Source organism: Heterocephalus glaber, unplaced genomic scaffold, assembly GCF_053883595.1.
Source record: "Heterocephalus glaber isolate CG9 unplaced genomic scaffold, H.glaber_assembly_v1.0 deba00001593, whole genome shotgun sequence".
Taxonomy (NCBI): domain Eukaryota; kingdom Metazoa; phylum Chordata; class Mammalia; order Rodentia; family Bathyergidae; genus Heterocephalus; species Heterocephalus glaber.
Genome location: NW_028258368.1, coordinates 8,001,217 through 8,021,765, shown reverse-complemented (window position 1 = coordinate 8,021,765; position 20,549 = coordinate 8,001,217). Strand labels below are relative to the sequence as shown.

The following is a 20,549-nucleotide window of genomic DNA, read 5'->3' as shown; positions in this document are numbered from 1 at the left end:
TTGTTGATTCTCTGTGCTAGTTCCCGTGCTACTGAGGTTTTGTTCATAAAGTCTTTTCCTATGCCAGCGTCTTCAAGAGTTCTACCTAACTTATCTTCCAGCAAGTTTAGTGTTTCTGTCTTAATATTTAGATCTTTAATCCACTTTGATCTTAGTTTAGTACATGGTGATAGGTATGGGTCTAGCTTTAATCTATGGCAGATTGAAATCCAGTTTTTCCAACACCATTTATTAAATAGGTTATCTTTCCTTCAATGAGGGTGGTTGGCTCCTTTGTCAAAGATGAGGTGGCTGAGTATGGCTGAAGTTGTTTCTGCATCCAAAAAAAATGAAATATCTACAAATCAATCTAACAAAGGAAGCAAAAGACCTCTACACTAAAAATTGCAGCACTCTGAAAAAAGAGATCAAGGAGGATATAAGAAAATGGAAAGACATCCCTTCTTTCTGGGTAGGAAGAACCAATATAGTGAAAATGGCCAAATTTCCAAAACTACTATATAGATTCAATGTAATGCTGATTGAAATTCCAATAATATACTTCACAGAACTAGAAAAAGCATTCCAAAAATTCATTTGGAACCAGAAGAGACCTAGAATAGCAAAAGCAATTCTAGGCAACAGAGACATGGCTGGGGGTATCACAATCCCCCACTTGAAACTATACTACAAAGCTACTGTGATAAAAACAGCATGGTACTGGCAAAGAAACAGACCCAAGGATCAGTGGAATAGATTAGAAGATGCTGTCTATACATTCTTTAGTGGATCTTACTTTGCCTATGCTCATGTCACACATGACCTGGGAATAACTACACAGCTCTTGCTCTCCAAAATTTTCCTCCACCCTTGAATATGCTCTAACTTTTCTCTATAAAACCTTTGGCCACTCTAATTAAAATCAGCACACTCTCTACAGCATTTTATTTGTTCCTATTTTGTGAACACTGTTCCCTTCTCCATTGGCATGTGTGTTGATGTACCTGTTTTCTTGGACTGTGAGCTCCTTGGAGATGTTAGTGTTATTTCCATGCAATATGATAGTATTTTATACACAGCAGATATTCAATGAATATGTCTTGCATAAATAAATGAGTGAGATAGCTGAGAATATTTTCATGGACCTGCAAAGGTAGCTTTTATGTCCAAATTATTTTCTCATTTTTGTTCCCTAAACTATGCTTCATATTCCATTTTTTCTTTATAAATTCATTTTTGATCTTTGTAGACTTGAGTCTTTGGAGGAAAGACTGGTATTTTCAAAAATTGTATTTTTATGTACTAGAGACTATAGCTGCAAACAAATTCACCAATTAATTTCTAGTGCATAGTTTCTGTGTTTTTTCTTTCCTTCTGTTTCATGGTAAGTAGCTGAAGTAATAGAGCCAAAGTTTTTTATTCTGTAACTAATGAGCAACTGAAATTAGAAGGTTCATACAAATTATAAATGTTTATGCTTTAAATAACTTGACAATTGAAAATATTTTAGTTCAAACTCTGGCTTAGGGAAGTGTACTCATTGATAACTTGATGAAGATTCATTGCAAAATACACTTGCTACTAGATTGTCTGTTCATCTTTTACTCTGTCTAGAAACAACCAAGTTGTGTTTTAATTCCTCTCACATTCCTGTTAACATCCCCCTCCCGTTTTGTCTGCCTATGGTTATGTGTCACAGTGATTGAGAGTGAAATAAACTCACATGGGCTTTTGTAAAAATAAAACTTTTTCACTCCTTACAAAACTTCCTTCATGCATGTATAAATTAAAACTTGGTTTTCTTCTAAAAACATAATGCTATTCATTGAGAAAATGATGCCAGTACAGGGGCTAGAATAATCTAAGAACTCCTACATTTGCCTTTAAATGACAGCATCTTAATCTTGGTATCATTTTCTTCTTTTTCCTAGGTAAGTGGCGTTTTTGTTGCTTCAGGGATGTCAGTCTGTCTGGTAAGTGCTCGTTTTGTTGTAGGATGTAGGATGTGGTGCTCCTGCAAGGCTGCATGAGAATTGCCTGTGAGAACCAAACTGCAAACTGGAAAGCACCAGACAACTTTGGAAATGGCTTATATTGAGAATCCTGGTGTGTGTTAAATCTTGCTATTCTTCTTGCTGTTTTTCTGAGATCTTGCTTTGAAATTATAACAGACTTTATTCCTAACTCTGGAAAGGGGCCCAGAGGCTGATTAAGTGTTGATGGAAACTTGCTTTCATAAATTCTTGTGTGGATTTTCTTTTATTTCTTTTTTCATTTTTAAAAAACATCTTTCTGCTTTTATTGGAAGTTTGTAGATGTTTCCCATTCAGATTCTCATAAAAACCATATATCTCCAAATAGAGGCATTTTTCTTAAGATTTTGCTACTCACATGTGTTGTCTTACTCCAGCATATTATCTGTGCCATCACCAAGAACCCATTTTAATCTTCTGGTTTCCTCATCCCAAATTCAGTGGTTTCATCTATACAGTCATAGATGCTCAGGGGTACTGGGCACTCTGTGATGGTTAAGTCCTAAATCACAATAACATTTTTATTAAGTTACCAAAATAAGCATTTCTGCCTTTCTAGTTATAGTGACACGGGTACATTATTTTTTGTATTGTAGCCAGAGTTACTATTTTTCTAGGTATATTGTTAATGCCAAAGTTTATTATTTAAGCGAATGACCAAGGGGTAATCCAAAGGGAAACAAATGGCAGGAAGAAAACCCTGAGTTTTTTGGTTTACACATAAAATTTTCTTCTATTTATTTTTTTTCTATGGTAGTTGACAGTTTCACTTTTTTGAGCTGACAGAAAATGCTCGACAACATTGTCTTTTGCGTAGAATGAAGGCAGCTTAGTCCTCCCTGTTGAAAATGCCTGGTTACCTCATGTTATTGTTCAGATCATTGGCTCTGGAGAAGTTGTTGTTCCTGAAAGGCATTGAATTGGATTCAATTATATTCTGTATGTATCTATATATCTACCCTTTTATAGTCTTCATCCAAAAAAATCTTGCTTTTATATTGATTATCTGAGATATATGTAGTTTTTTTTCTTTGAAGAGACTTTAAATATTTAGATCTATCTAGATTTTAGAGGGATTTTCTTTTGCTTTTGATTATCTGACCTTAAAATATGTTTTACTTGTGTTTATGTGTGTTTAATAGAACATCTTTGAAGAAGAGTTTCCAGAGGTCATCTGAGATGCTCTTCACACATTCAAAAGACTACAGATGTTGCTTTAAATAACCTGTAATGGGATTTTGACCCCATGCTGTTTTCAGTCTTGCGACAGAATTTTTCTATTTAAGATTCTGGATTAAAAAGATCAGAAAACAGAAGACAAAAGGATAGAAAGGTGAAGAAGGTTAGATTTGAAGCTTGCATAGGCTTTCCCCCAGACTTTGAAGCCTATCAGAGACCCACAGACATGTGAACCAAGACATTATTTGAACACCTTGGTTAACAACGGTCTGGATGGTGAGCTACATTTTAAATTGACAAAGTTAGCCTGTGCTGGGAGATTTTTATTCTTTGCCTTTGACCTTATTGGATGCCATAAATGAAATATGGTGGTACAGATTTGAAAAGGCCAGGGGCTACTTCTTTATACCACTCCTATGACAGGAAAAAAACAGGAGCAAACAAATGGAATACGTTTAACTCTATCCCTTAACTCAGGCAACAGTAATACAAAGACACCTTGGTTCCAATCTGTAACCCCATTTAGGTATGAGATCTTCCTTTGTTAGTTTTGAATTCTTTTCATTTTATTCAGGTAAGCCAAGCAGAAAGGTCAAATCTGAGAGGTGGCTGGTTTTATTTTTAGTATAAAGAGAACTTGAAAATACTGTATGTGAGATAAAGTCTATTTTTAACTTGTTTCGTGATTTATATTACACTACTTCTATTATAAACATCTCCTACTTTGCAGTCAGATATACTAGTGTTTCTGCCAGTGAAATTCTCTATAATATTTTTATTTTTATTTCTAAAAGAATCCAGTCTAGCTAATGTTTAATATATAATGGTTGTATTGAATTTCCACTGCTAGTTAAAGTAATTACATGATTATGAGTGATGTATTGTTAGAAAATTCTTATGTGGTACTATTAGTTAAAAGATACTATACTTCTTCAATATTAAATTTTTAATTATACTAGGTTCATTTTGTTCTATATCATAATCCAAATATAATCAAATATTGAAGGATTGGTGGGAATTATGAAAGACATTCTAATTGATTTCTTTGGTCTAGTGACATGTGTTAGTACTGTGCTGATGAGAAATATAATGTATCCTTGTCCTCATGAAGATACAGTATTGTAGAGTAGGTGAAATCCAAAAAATGTGGCCTACAAATAAAAAAATAGGAAGCAATGCAAGATGAAATATGAAGCATGGTGTAGAAAACATGTGTCTTAGGAGAATGAGGGAGATGAAATTTGCACATGATTCATTGTGTGAAAAAACCAGATTAATTTTTTAGGATTCATTGAATCTCTTTTGAACTATCATTCTATCACATGTTGATTAAATTATCTCAATCTATTCTAATTTAAACAGGTTTTTTTTCCTTTGCAAAAAACATAGGCAAAGTGCATCTCCCTGCAGGTTTGGCTGAGGAGCCTCTGCTCTAGCGTGGCTGGTTACAAGGAGGGCCCTTAGGACACTACCTCTTGGTACTGTGCTATTCACATGGGGACACTGGCTGAGTCCCTTTAGCTGTAGCCAGGTTTGTGTGTTGCCTTCAGACTGCTGCTGTGAACTGTGGTTTTGCATCCCCTGCCTAGGCATGTCCTCCCGAGGTCTAGCTAACTCACATTTGGCCTACAGCTGGTATGATCATCCTGAAGGCAGGCTGCAGGGTCAGTGTATGCTGGAAAGTTCACAGCTAGCACATGTAGCTGCCTTCTCCTCCTTCCTAATGGGCTGCAGTGGCGCTTTGGGAATCTCTCTCAAAGCAGCTCAGTTAGCTCAGACCTGTTAGAAACTTTAGGTTGGCTCACTACCTGCAACATTTGTAAGTATCAGGTTGTTCCAGGCACACTTTGAAACAGTCGCTCCCCACATACACAAACTTGATGAAGAATGTCCTCAGCTTTACTGTCAGCCAGTCTAACACTCCTGACTATTATGATTATGAAACAGAGAGGGGAGGTCAAGATACCCTTCTCTACTTCCCTTACCTCTGCATCTTTCTCTTGATACTGTCTTTCTGGAATGGTGTTCTATTTTCTTTACATAGTATCTTGATTTCATTCCACTCCTGATATATAATGAATCCTAAGATCTAGTAATTAGACATGGTTCTCAATATGCTAAATAACAACAGACAGAATTTTTAAATATTCTTTTCTTATCAATCCTGAACTTTATGACTGTTGATTGACTCAAGTCAAAGATTCTGTTTGGTCATCAAACACTAAATATTGACAGTTTCTTTTCTCCTTTCTTTCCTTCCTGAGCCCTTCTTTCCTTTCTACTAAGACAGCCCTAATAATCTCTCTATACTAGGCAGGTCAATACTTTAGGCTCACAAGTGAGCAACTGATATACACAGAATATATAAAGGGAACCACAACAGATGCCTGTAATCCCCTTACTTAAGAGGCTGAAGCAGAAGACCACAAGCCTTGATCTTTGTGAGGCATAGCAGTCCAGCATAAATCTCAGCTATAAATTTTTGTATATTTAGCTACAATGACTCTAGTTTGGGGTTTTCTTTCTTTTTCTCTTTCTTTACCTTTGGCCATTCCAGCCATTTGCCTATCAGAAGTTCTGTCAGGAAAAATAAATGGATATGAAATTTGAAGACACAAGTTTGTGTGGAGAAATTAAAGTGATTGCGAATCGTAAGGGTTGCCCAGGGCCTTAGAAAACCTGCAGCCTGGCACTGTTTGCAGCAGCCCTGTCTTTTGGCTCTTAACCCAACTCTCTTCCTATTGCATCAAACTACATTTTAAAGATATCTGAACCTATTCATTTGAATTTGATTTGGTAAATGTCTATGGTGATCTTTAAGTCTGCTTATTCATAAGTATGTTAAAATCAGCCTAAATATGTCACATGTAGAATTCTAATTATGCCCAACATCAAAATATTTCTTCAGTTAGCTAACATAATAACAAGTTGTAGATAAACCACTCGTTATTATCTGAAATATAAATGTATGTACATATGATATATAAAATTCCCTTAAAATGGGTGAAAACATCATAACATATTTCATGGTTTATTTGTCCATGCTATGAATATGTGTTTGAACACCTAATTTTGCTAGTTGCCATATCAAAGAATGGACTATTGTGACAATGAACTTCAGCCTTGATAATGTAATAAATTATTATCCTTTGCTAGAAAAATTTAAAACTATCCTAATTTTTATTATAGGAAAAGCTAAAAGAAACTCTAAGTATATTTTATAGATAAACCATTTTGGAAATGTCATAGTTGAAACAGCTAAACAACAAAACTTGCTAACAAGATTAAGGTACCATAGAGACACCTCCCAGTGGACCATAGCATGACTTTATATAAGCATGAACTTAGAATTGAAAATGTGCATGTAGTCAAATCTTTTATCCTTTTATTTCACTAAAGCACTCTTATTCAGTAAATAGTCATTGTCTTAACACCTTACTGTTTTGAGTTAGATTGTATTGAATTATGCTTAATAAGTGAAATAGTCTATACTCTTGCACTTAAACTCGGAAAGAGAAGTCAGAAGATGATCAAAATCTATTTTAGGGTATCAGATTAAAAACAGCAATTTAGTGATGAGATATTTGATACTATCTTTATTTCTAATATAGTCACCATTTTATGAGTTATGTAAGAGTTTTTCTATTTATGGAAAAGATTTTATGCAATTCTAGAATTATTTAATAGAACTCTTAGTGGTAAATTCTATACCTTTGTGCAATACCAAATAAACTGATAGGTACCAAAAAATACTGCAGAGATTGCTGTAATTTCATAATGACTTATTTTAGTAATGACATTTAATTCTCCTTGTTTGAAATGAACAAAGAGTAAGTTAGAGGTGACTTTATCTTGTTAAATTATAGGTCTTAATTTTGATTGCAATTCATCCAAGAGCACTTAGCTGAAGTATTTACCTGCATTAATTTGCTCTATTCATACTCCAACTGTAATGGATTTTAAAATCTACTTTCAAAAAATAAAAACACTTGAATAATCTCTAAATATTTTATTACTCACTGATAATCTTTCAAAGCAATTGTATATTTTATTTTGTTATCTTGGTAAATTCTAAAACATAATACTTTTATTTAAGATAAAAATTAAAGTTTCTAAATCACCATAGTGATTGTTTCCTTGGAAAAAACATATTTATTTGCAGATTTTAAATTGCAGGATACAAGGAAATATTAAAAAATAATTGCATAGATTGTAACAAAGCCAATGTTTTATTGTTTGCAAAATATAAAATTAATTTGAGAAGCTAAATCTATTAACATCAAAGAATAAATCTAGGTGAAAAATTATTTCATATGTAACCTTTTTATGAAAAATATTAATGGAAATTTTTTCTTATGTATTGAATCATTTACCTTATTTGATGTTTTCTTGAAAAGCAAATATATTGTCCTTATTATATCACTCTAAGGAGATATTAAAAAGTTACATATAATATTTTTGTCATAGAACATTGATAGAGTTATCTCTTGTACTCACTTAGGCAGCAGATATACTAAAATTCATACAGTTATCTCTAAGGTCTTTATTCTGGATGCTTCTACTTAAGTGAGAAGTTTCTCGACAAAGATACTTCTCCAAAATTGATAGACTATTGGCAAAACTCTTTCACTTTCACAGTTAAACTTATTTAATTTTATAATCAAATACATGAACTCCCCTAATGCAATTTTTGGCCCCTGTCCAGTTACATTGTATGTAGACACAGTGTTAGTCTTTATTCACCCTGACCCACCCCCTTATTAGGATTCAACTGCATTTCATATATATACTACAGAGAATCTTAGCAACCAAGTTTAAAATATCATCATAATCTCTCATTTAATAAATTGTTGAGTGCCACCAACGAGCCCTTTACAGATAATATTCTGAGGGCATGCATATTTTAATTAAAAAAGAAAAATACGTGCTTTTCTGTATCACAGAAAAGGAAAGAAAATTTCAGTGAAAAATTCATGTAGACACATTTCAAATAAAATAGAAAGAACCACATGTTTGTCCCTTGTCTTTGAATTTTTGCTTGCTTGATTTTAATATAATTTTAATAAGCCTTGCATTTTTTCAGAAATGAAGAAGAAATAGTCTTTCATTATGTGTTAGAGAAAAGTTGAAACCCACTTGAATGCTAGGAGACTTACACCTTGGCCTTCCCCTCTCTCCCATCTGTTTCTATCTGCCACTCGATGAAAATCACTGCTGGGTTTCTTGGGAATGGGAAAATTCCCAAGTCCTTTCCATGGACTCTGCAGTACAGCCTTTCTTTTCCCATGACCCATGAGCTTCTAGAGGAGTCTGAGCCATTTGGCATGTTCCAGATTGGAAGGAGATTTGACAATCCTTAAACACCACACCAGTATCTTCGTGAGTTTCCAAGAAAGACAAACATAGTCCTTTCCACCGAGATTAACCCACAGAATTTTCTGCTGTTTGTGGCTCTTGAAGCATATTTTATGTCTTCATGGAATTAAGAAGAGAATGCCAATTTTTTCTTTCCTTCTTTTCACTACAAGGCAACTCCAAGGGGGCAGTGTGATTGTACTTTCAAGCATTGCCTCCCGCCCACATGCTGAACCAAAGAATTGCAGGTTTAATCCAACTGAATTCCACCACAGTGGTCTGTTTATGTTTTGCCCAAGGAGTATTTCATCGCTTAAGCCTAGCATTCAGTGTACTCTGAATAGTGCCTCACGTGATGAATATTACTAAGGTCACAAACTCTTGAACCTGTGTGTAACATGTGTTCAATAACTGTTATTTATATATTTACCTAAGTTAAATAACAAAAATCCAAGAATTAATATGCTATGTTTGAGGACTTTTTTCATCAAACAATAAAACTCTCTGTAACTGGAACTTTGCTCTTATGGATGGCTGCCTTAGTATTGATAGAAATTTTGAAATCAACCCAAGTGGTATTAAAATTTGTGAGCTTCCTTCTAGCCTTACAACAAAAAAGTATAACGACTAATCTATAGTCATGCAAAAACTATCTAGCATCCACATAAACTTCCTTATTAAAGAATTTAGTGCTAAACCATCTCCTTGAAGAAAAAAGTCTATAACATACTGGATAAATGAACTATTTAATAAGGAATTATATGAGAGTGACTATAGTTATGACTTATAAAATTAAGAAACCTATATTAAATATGAAAAAGTTCATCTAAATCCAATTAATTTGTTGAGTTGGATGCAAATGTCAGTATTCAACTGTTTTTGATGTGTAAATACAGAGGTTTTACATAATTTGACTCAATAACCAGTAGTTGTATTGAGCACCACCATTTAGTTAAATTTTAATTTACTGTGGTAACTACTATTCAGATCTGAAACAGCAATGAGTACCATGCTGTGATTTGATAAATAATGATTAAACACATTTTTTTATATTTTCTTTGAAAAAAATGGCATCAGAACATAGTTTGCAATATGGATCCCCCTTCAAATTATGCCTCAGCCCCAAATTCCCAGATCTAAAGTCTTAGTTTGCTATTTTGGAAAAATCTAGGAGAAAATAGAGGCCTTCCAAGATTTTATATTTTCCAGATAGCTCTTTGAACATGTTGTAATACAACAGTGTGATCGCAATATTTACATACAAAACAATAGTGTATGTTGAAAAGTAGGAATGACATAGTCTGAATTGTGAAGCTATCAAATTCTTTCTCAATGGCTCGGGAAGAAGCAGATCTAGTGTTTGAGCAGGTAAAACTCTCACCTTCTGTCAGAATGCAGTGATGTCACAAAGTTGCATAAATTTTCAAATCTGTCGTTTAAATCATAGGACTTCAAAGCAAACAGTTCTGGAATAGACTAGGTAGCTTATTTTCCATTTCTGTGAAGTATACGTGAAGAAATAAAATTGAGGTCAAACAGCTGTTTAGGATAAAGAAATATGTTCATAGAAAAAAAACTATAGGAATTGTTTTCCAAATGATTGTAGAAATTCTCAGTTTCTGGAAATAGTAGATATGTGTAGAAATCAAATCACCTCACCGTTTCACTTTTGCATTATGGCTCTTGCTACATTTCTTGATGGAATTATACCTACATTACTACTGTCTGCCTCTTCTCAGTCTTAAGTATAATTCCATTTAGAGACTCTCTTATTATATCAAAACAATAAAAATCTAGTTATATAGTTCAAGAGTCTTTACAATCCAGTGCTCTCTGATTGTGCATTGTGTGAATGGCTCATCTGCCTAATCCTTGATCCATCCTTATCATATAGCATCCATCCTTATCTTATAGCATCCTTACATGGCACCTGCCTGGAGGTGACTGCAGCTGTTCTAGTGGTATGAACAGTGAGTCACTGGGAAGGCAGGCCTCGAATTTTATATCTGGGAAGGGCCTCTTACAATAAGGACAGCTTCAGCTGCAAAGCTTTCAATGTCTCACCCAGGCATGGAGATATATCCTGGCATAATGACAGCACTTTCTTCTTCACATCTATTCCTTGCCTTACATGCTCATAGGTCAAACTTTGCTGTAGGGTTAGATGCATTCTTCTACTACCAGGTCCACAGAAACAGCTGCTATATCAACAGTCTCTTCCTATTGCTATACAACACTAACAGAATTTATTTGATATAGTAAAAAAGAGCAAATGAATCAAAAAATAAAAGTGCCGGGCTCCCCATGAAGTAAGCTTTTTAAGAACTGGCAATACATTTCATTAGTACCCCTTAATAGTGCAAATATAAAAGAAACAGAATTATTACTGAATAGGAAGCACTCAAATATCTTAGCTATCTTAATTTTTCAAAAACTTAATAGACAGTGGATTTTTCTGCCTCCAACTCTGCTTAGGTAGAAAACCAGAAACCACAAACTTGGTTGTAACTACCAACTATTCACTCAAAGGGGTTAATAATTTTACTCTAAAGAAACAACATCAAAACAAATTCAGAGTGATTAAAGTGCTTCAAGTCCTCTTGGGCACTATTCACTTGTAATTTGTTATTTCTTGGACTGTCAAGGGCAGCTCTTATGAATGGAAAATGATTGTTATTTTCAGCCTTGGTTGCCTTTGATGGAGGCTTATGTGCTGCCAAGGTTATCCTGGATATGAAAAGAAGGAAGATTCACTTTCCCTTTTTTTAGATCAATGGTTTGTCAAGTTTGAAGTAAAGTGAAAAAAAATTATTTTTAACATCAGTAAAAAGAGAAGAGCAGAAGAGAGAAGCTTGGATTGCATTCATGTTGAGTGGAATGAAATACCGATTATGTTATCAAGTTATTTTGTATAATATAGGCTGTCAATATGAAAAATTCAATGCTACAAGCATAATTTGTAGCCTGAATTATCTGATATTTCTATTGATAGTCTTTGTTCTGGATTAAATCTTAAATATTTTTAAAGAATATGGGAAAAATTGATAGCCAACCAAGCTTTTGAACATAACTGAGAAAATCATTTTCATTCACTCAGGCAGGTCGGAATTCTGTGCCCAATTCACAAATGTGACCCACCTCTAAATTCTGAAGATCTACACGATTCTTCTTTCCACTGAACTTGGCTTCCTCCTCTTACAGTTTGAAAATATATACATTTAAGGATGGTGATATTGGCATACTCAAAACCCTGTGTTTCTACTGCACAGCAGTGAGGCTATTACCATAGCAGATGAGAAGTTACCTCTCTGACATATAAACATTCAATTAGACACTCCAGGTAAAAGCTTAATTAAAAGGTTATGGAAACAAATACATCATGCCCAGGCCTTACAGTTTGCCAAACTTTGGCTCCCCTGAACCACCAGAGGGAGTGAATTCCATAGGCACTGGGCCCCCCTCCATGAAAAATGACTGACGGCCAATGACACTCATGGCCATAATGAAAAACTTAGGAGGAAAAGCATATGATCCTATACATTAGTTTCTGAATAACTACTGCCTCATGTATCAGGACCCCCTTCTGGAATTTCACATGAGACAGGGTCCCAATATGAAGACCATGAGAAATATGGGAGGCTTTTACATCTCCAATAGGGGTTTCATATCGAGAAGTCAAACTGTGCAATGCTTTTTATTTGCTCCTATGTCTACAATGTATTCAGATTTATGGTCCTCTTTCTCTACTCCTTAATAAAATACAAGTCTAAACAACTCAAATGCTTTCTACATCTCACATCATCATCTTAAAATGTAAATAAAAAGTATACTTTCCAACTGGTATGATTTTGAATGCAGTTTTGTTCCCTCCAAAACTCATGTTGAAACTTGATTGCCATTGTAGTGGAAGGTGGAGACTTTAAGAGGTGATTAGGACATTATGAAAGATTAGTGCCTTTCTCTAGGGCCTGGGTTAATGCTCATGAGACTGGATTAGTTATTAGGTTATGAAAGTGAGTTTAGTTTCTTTGGCTATCTCTCACCCTCTCTTCTGATGCATTTGCTTGCCCTTTTACTTTCTGCCATGTTATAACACATCTGACAGACAATACTGCTTATACCTTTGTACTTTCAGCCTTTAGAACCATGAGCCAAAATAAACTTCTTTCCTTTATAAATTACCCAGTCTCAGATATTCTGTTATAACAACAGAAAACAGACTAAGACACCAACCAGTAGTTTCTCCTGCTATGCTGGAGGTGTCACTTGTTGGGTTACTCTCCTGGATCAGGCACATAGTTTCTCCTTAAAAAATGCAACAGATTGAAAGAAAAACACAGTTTCGTGAAATGGGGGCTACTGTTCCTTAGAACTCAAGAAATTGGGTAACATTCTCAAGATCACACAGATTAGATTTTTCAACCCAGGCAATGTGACTCTGCAGTGCTTCTCAAGCAGTACAGGCTCTATTTCTTCCAAAAAAACTTGACTTTTTCTAGACCAAACCAATTAGGTCATTTTAATACAGGGATGGATCTAGATTTTGGGGGGTCCTACATTTTATACACCTTGGGAGATCTTCCTGAAGAAAAAGATACAAAATCAAGAATATAAATTAGCAACAGAGCATTGGAAAGTGTGCATATCTTGAATTAAAGGTCAAGCTGGCTTGGGGTTTTATGGTGAACCTGATTCTGTTCTCTTTACCCTGCTTGTGGGCTCCAGCCTCAGAGTGGTACCTCTTCAGGAACAGCCATTCTGGAGTCAATGAGATAACTCAATGGTCCACTCAAACACATTGCTTTGACCTAAATTTTGATACATTTTTGGTTGCGATTGGCCCTTAATTTCTATATGGCAAGACAGGTTGCAAGATAGATTTTTCTCTAAGAGCTCAGACAAATTCTTTTTCTGGGACACTTGATATACAAGGCATATTTCTTGGCCTCAAGAGTCTCAAAATCTATAAGGGCAGACAGACATGTTCACAGCTGTAGCAAATGCATTGAGAGAAGAATATATACATTTCTGAAACAGCCCTTCCTGTTTCTAGAGAATGGACTCTAGTTCTTCCAATCCCATGAAGCCTTCCATCCGTGCCTATCTCTCACTGGTCTCTTTTGCAGAAAGTAAGAGGAGAAACTTCAGACCTGTGCTGCAGGAATATGTGTCAACTTGTACAATCAAGCTTGGTCTACCCAACTAAACTCAAAGCTCCTTGAAGGTGGGTGGCAACTCTAAGGGGTGGTCACAGAATCATTGTGTGATTGATGAATGATCTAACTGTTGATAGTTGCTTGTCAATGGGTCAGAGCAGTCTTTGTGAACAATGTCACTGAAAAGCCAGTCAGCAGAAGCCATCATTGAGCAGAGAGGCTAAGGTCACACAAAAACATAACTCTATGTTTTAGTGTGCTCTTGATAGTTAAAAACATTTACTGTTTTATCCTAAAAGATGATTCATAAAATTAATTTCTTCTGCATATATTTTTTAATTGGGATAAAATTCACAAAACAAAGTTAATCATTATAAAATGAACAAGTTAGTGGCATTTAATACATTCATAATATCATACAACCACCACCTCTTCCTAGTTTCAAAACATTTTCATTACCCAAAAAGGAAACCCATACTCATTAAAAAGTTACTATAAATTTCCTCCACCCTAAGCCTCTGGCAACCACTAAGCTGGTTCTTGTCTCTATGGAATTACCTATTCTGGATATTTCATATAATAGAGTCAAGTAACATATGATTGTTTGTCTTTGACTTTTTTCGTTTAGCATAATGTTTCTGAACTTATTCCAAGTAATAGCATGTATTATTACTTCATTCTGCTCATAGAGAAATAATATTCCATTGTTTGGATATACCCGAATTTGTTGACTAGTTCATTCACCGATGGACAGTTGCATTGTTTCCACACTTTGGCTATTGTGAGTAATGCTGCTATAAACTGGCTAGGAAGATGGTTTATTTGAGCCCCTGTTTTTAGTTCTTTGGCATATATAGCTATGAGTGGAATATCTGGATGGTATAGTAGTTTTGTTTAACTTTTTGAGAAACTGCCAAACTATTTTCTATGGCAGCTACATCATTTTAAATACCCACCAGCAATCCAAAAAGCTTTCAGTTTCTCCGTATCTTGCCAATACCTGTTATTTTCTTTAAAATAAAAACATAGGCATGCTAGTGGGCTGAGACAAATTTTATATCCAAATTACTCCCCATGTTTTTCTAAAGATATTCAATAGCTTTGACGATCAATTTATATTCCATTGTTGTTTTGAATTCGAGACCATTGTCTCAGAATCTGGCTGTTTAAAAACATTTGCTAAGAATCATTAAAACCACAATGACAAGGCCATCATATGTAAATAAATATGCCCAGGGTTGTATATTAGAACAGAAGGATCAAATTAGAAGGATGGCAATTTGTCTGCAAGAAAATTTTTTTTTAATTTTTATTTTATTGGTACATTTCAAGTATACAATATAATGACATTTATCATTGGAAATTTGCACTGTTACATAATCTCTCTTGGTTCTTATTTTTCCCCCTTCCCCTGCCCTCCCTTCAACCCCTTCATCCCTCCCTATTTACAAAGACTTTGTTTCCATTTTTTCATTTTCTCATATTAATTCCATTCCCTTCTTTCCTTTCCCCCACCCCTGCTACTTCCCTTCCCCTTTGCCCCTTTTCTTCCTATTTCACATTATCTATTATACCTTTTAGTCCTTAATTACACTTTCAGTTCCTCACACTAGAGAAACTATTCAGTATTTACACATGTGTGTCCTATTTATTTCACTTAAGAGTATCGCCTTTATGTGCATTCATTTAGCTATAAATGTCTCTAATTTCTCATTTTTTATGGCTGAGTAGTACTCCATTTTATAAAAAAAACACATTTTCTTTATCCAGTCTCCAGTTGATGAGTAATTGGGGTGCTTCCAAGTTTTAGCTATTACAAACTGTGCTGCTATGAACATGGGTGCACATATATCACTGTGGTATGATTCTTTTAATTCTTTGGGGAAGATACCCAGCAGGGGAATAGCTGAGTCAAATGGGACTTCCAGTCCTAGTTCTTTGAGGTATCTCCATACTGATTTCCACAGGGGTTGCACCAGTCTACACTCCCACCAGCAGTGGAGCAGGGTTCCTCTTTCTCCACAGCCCTGCCAGCATTTGTTATTGGTTGATTTCATGATAGCAGCCATTCTTTCTGGAGTGAGGTGGAATCTCAGCCTTGTTTTAATTTGCATCTCCCGAATGACCAGTGATGTTGAACATTTTTTCATGTATTTATTTGCTATTTCTACTTCTTTGTCTGAGAAATGTCTATTCATTTCAGATGCCCATTTTCAGATTGGGTCTTTAAATTTGGGAGGTCTGATATTTTTTAGTTCTTTATAGATTCTAGATAGTAGACCTTTGTCTGAGAAACAACAGGTAAATATTTTTTTCCCCCATTGTGGGTTGTCTCTTCACACTGCTGGTGGTTTCTCTTGCTGTGCAGGAGCTTTTTAGAAAGATGAGATCCCACTTTTTGATTGTTTGTGCTAGTTCACAGGCAACTGAGGTTTTGGTCATAAAGTCTTTTCCTACACCAATGTCTTCAAGAGTTCTACCTAACCTCTGTTCCAGCCAATTCAGCATTTCTGTTTTAATATTTAGATCTTTAATCCATTTTGATTTTAGCTTAGTGCATGGTGAGAGATATAGGTCTACTTTTAATCTTTGGCAAGTTGAAACCCAATTTTTCCAGCACCATTTATTAAAGAGGCTATCTTTCCTCCAGTGAGAGTGTTTGGCTCCTTTATCAAAGATGAGGTGGCTGAGTGTATCTGGAGTTATTTCTGCATGTTCTAATCTGTTCCACTGGTCCTCAGGTCTGTTTCTTTGCCAGTACCATGCTGTTTTTATCACAGTAGCTTGGTAATATAGTTTCAAGTTGGGAGTTGCGATACCCCCTGCCATGTCTCTGTTACCTAGAATTGCTTTTGCTATTCTGGTTCTCTTCTTGTTCCCAGTGAATTTTTGGATTGTTTTCTCAAGGTTCATGAAGTATGATGCTGAGATTTCAATTGGAATTGCATTGAATCTATATAGTAGTTTTGGAAGTATGGCCATTTTCACTATGTTGATCCTTCCTACCCAGGAGCAGGGGATGTCTTTCCATTTTCTGATAATCATCTTCAATCTCTCTTTTCAGAGTTCTGTAGTTTTCAGAGAAGAAGTCTTTAATTTCTTTTCTTAGGTTGATTCCTAGGTATTTCAGTTTCTTGGATGCTATTGTGAAAAGAATTGTTTGCTCTATTTCTGTCACAGTGAGTCTGTTATTCACATAGAGGAAAGCTATTGATTTTTGTGTGTTGACCTTGTATCCAACTACTTCACTGAATTTGGTTATTAAGTCTAGAAGACTTTTGGTGGAGTTCTTGGGGTCTTCTATATAGAGTATCGTGTCATTTGCAAATAATAACAATTTGACTTCTTCATTTCCTATTGTATTCCTTTTATTTCTTTCTCTTGTCTAATTGCCATGGCTAATGTTTCCCAAACTGTATTGAACAGGAATGGTGATAGTGGACATCCTTGTCTTGTTCCTGATTTTAGTGTGAAGGGTTTCAATTTTTGACCATTTTGTATGATATTGACTGTTGGTTTTTCATAGATAGCTTTTATCAGATTGAGGTAGAGACTATCTATTCCAATTTTTGTAGAGTTTTTATTGTAAATGTGTGTTGGATTTTGTCAAATGTTTTTCTGCATCTATTGAGATGATCATATGGTTTTTGCCCTTGGCTCTATTGATATAGCGTATTTCATTTATTGACTCACATATGTTGAACCATCCCTGCATCTCTGGGATAAATCCCATGTTGTCAGGGTGTATGATCTTCTTGAAGATCTTCTGCATTCTCTTTTCCAGTATCATATTAAAGATTTTTGCATCCATGTTCATTAGTGAGATTGGCCTATAGTTCTCTTTCTGAGTTGGGTCTTTGCTTTGGTTATCAAGGTGATGCCTGCTTCCAGGAATGAATTTGGAAGTATTGCTTCCCTTTCAAATTCACTGAGGAGTTTAAACAGTAGTGGCAGTAGTTCCTCTCCAAATATATTGTAAAATTCAACGGTGAAGCCATTAGCATCTGGAATTTTCTTAGTTGGGAAGTTTTTGACTATGTTTTCAGTTTCATTGATTGATATTCAATTGTTTAAAAGTTTTAGGTCTTCATTCAGCTTTGCTAATTCATAGTTATCTAGGAATCTATTCATTTCTTCTGTTTTCCACCTTATTGGCCTATAGGTTTTCAAAGTAGCTATTGATGATCCTCTGGATTTCTGCTGGGTCTGCTGTAATTTCACCCTTTTCATTCCTAATTCCTTGGATTTGGGCCCTTGCTTTCCTTTCTCTGATAAGTTGGCTAAGGGTTTGTCAATTTTATTTATTCTTTTGAAGAACCAACTCTTGGCTTCTTTGATTTTTTGTATTATTCCCTTAGTCTCCATTGCATTGATTTCTACTCTGATCTTTATAATTTCGTCCCTTGTATGAGCTTTGGGTTTGTCCTGCTCTTCTTTTTCTAGAAGCTTGAGGTTCAGCATCAGGTTGTTTAATTGGGCTCGTTCTGTTTTTCTAATATGCATATTCACTGTTACGAATTTCCCTCGTAAGACTGCTTTCATTGTGTCCCATAGATTCTGATATGTTATATTGTCATTGTCATTTAATTGAAGGAACAGTCTGATTTCTTCTTTAATTTCCTCTGTGATCCATTGGTTATTCAGAATTGTGCTCTTCAATTTCCATGTGTTTATGAAATTCTAGCCTGCAAGAAAATTTTAATGACATCTCAAAAAGTCACACAACAAAGTTCAAGATTCACAGGCAAATTTCATATTAGTTTAATTTAGTCTTCATATTTTTAGACTTACCTTAAAATGGGTTATTAGAAGAAGGAAAAAGACAAATATAACCACATATTGATTAACTGAATTGGATTTTATTCTCAGCCAAACTTGTTTTGTCATTAGTGGCTAATTTTCTTAACCAATTATGTAGGTATCTTATGCCCCCAGATTTACTCTTATTTTTTACATGTAGAACAGAACATTTAAAGACCAGCAGTTCTGGTTGCATCCTTTTTCTCCAGTCTGTAACTCAGAGGAAACATATCAGGAATGAGCCTCAGATCTGTGCTGCAGGGAAAGTAAATGAAGGTGACAATGTGCACAGTGCACATCTTCCTCCATTATAAAATCTCAAAATCATGGAACCTTGGACTTGAAGTTTTGATATCAGTGGTTTTTAAATAGATCTGTTAGTAAAAAATTCTCCCCTTCCCATTTTTTCAAAATAAATACTCTGCAAAGCCCTTACATTGAACAATAAACAAAAACACAACAACAAAAATACAAATCTCAACAGAAGCAGAACTGCCTGAGTCTATTCATTGCTGGAGCAGGGAGCCCTAGTGCCACTGCCATGAGACATTCAGTGTCCTCATCCACACTAGTCCCACAGGTATCTGTGGACTCTCCTCAGATACTGTGGAACACAACTAGTCTCTCTCTCTCTCTCTAGCTCTCTCTCTTTCTCTCTTTCTCTGATGGTGCCAACTGCTGCTGGAACACTGATAATGAGCTCTCTCCCTCAGAAGGCAGCCTATTCCATTTTTGGACAAGTCTGAATGTTACAAAGGAATTTGACACATTGTTGCGAAGCTGAGTTCCTGTAAATTTCAATCTGTTCAATCTGTTCTTCTGGAACTCTAAATCTTCTCTTGCACATGACAGCATCTCAGGTCTGGAAAGACAGGTGTAATGCCTTCTTTTTCTGGTCTAACTCTCCTCATTGAGTTTCCCTTGTCTAATTGCCATGTCTAATTCCCTTGGGCAGACATGGCATGCTTTCAGATCACCCCTGCCTGCAGCATTTTCAGAAAGCTCCAGACTGTCCTGGATGATCCATGCCAGGTGTAGTCAAGTTGAGCCCAGAGGACCCATGGCCCAGTTGTTCTCAAGGCTACACTTCCACCAATGAAACTGAAGGCTGTTTTTTATTATGTTTTGTTTTGGCATCCCAAGTTCACCATTGGCACAAAGTAAGCTGTGACAAAGCCAGATCTTTTTAATATGTGCTGATGAATGTGTGCTGATGATCATTAGTTTTCCCAAACCTCTAATGGGGTTCCATTTGAAATAGAACATTCAATCTAGAAAATAACCACATAAAACACCACAATGCTTTTTGTTTGGCCATCCTCTAGAAATGAAAGAAATTGAAGAGTGACAGATTTTTCAATACAATGAGTATACAACTAATTAAATAATAATATATAATAAATTTATTCTAATGAGCCTTATGGGATAGCGTAACTCATTTCTTCTGCTCCTTTGGATTGTATAGGGCTTTTTATGACTTGTCTAACCATGTGAATTTAAGTACCTATTTAATATTATGGATAATAATAAAAGCTTAAATTAGAATTTTTTTAGTTTAACAAAGTGCTTCTATAAACATTACCACATTGTTTTCTCACAACCCTCTGAAATAGTTCAGGCAAATATTGTTATTCTCCTTTTGCACATAAGGAAACGGAGGCCCAGAGACATTGAATGATGAGCAGAAGTTTGCCCAGGTAGTAATAGGATGGTGTCGTAGTTACTTTTTTCATTGCTGAGACAAAATACCCAACACTTACAAATTAAAGGAGGAAAGGTTTATTTAAGCTCACAGTTTGTTGAGGTTTCAGTTCATATTCAGCTGGCTGCAAGGCAGAGGGGCATGGCAGAGGGACATAGCAGAGGAGAAACAGTCCATGGCAGGGTAGGCAAGAAGGCTCTGAGCAGTGAAGCAGTAGCAGCAAGCCCCCCTTTCCCTTTTATTCCATCCAGGCTACAAGCCTTTTGGGTGGTGCCACCCACACCCAGGATGGGGCTTCTATTACCCACACCCAGAACTATGCTGAACCAATTTTAGTTATCACAT

The 20,549-nt window shown here is 35.5% G+C and overlaps 1 protein-coding gene across 1 annotated transcript in view; it reads left to right on the top strand.

The window, feature by feature from the left end:
• The window catches only part of Samd5 (sterile alpha motif domain containing 5), a 425,986-nt gene extending 409,711 nt beyond the window's left edge, over nt 1–16,275 (top strand). Inside the window, exon 2 of the mRNA XM_087193585.1 lies at nt 1,911–16,275. Within this exon, the coding sequence (XP_087049711.1) occupies nt 1,911–2,009 (99 nt within the window). The 3' untranslated portion in view covers nt 2,010–16,275. The remainder of the gene's footprint in view (nt 1–1,910) is intronic.
• Nucleotides 16,276–20,549: the final 4,274 nt, after the last annotated feature.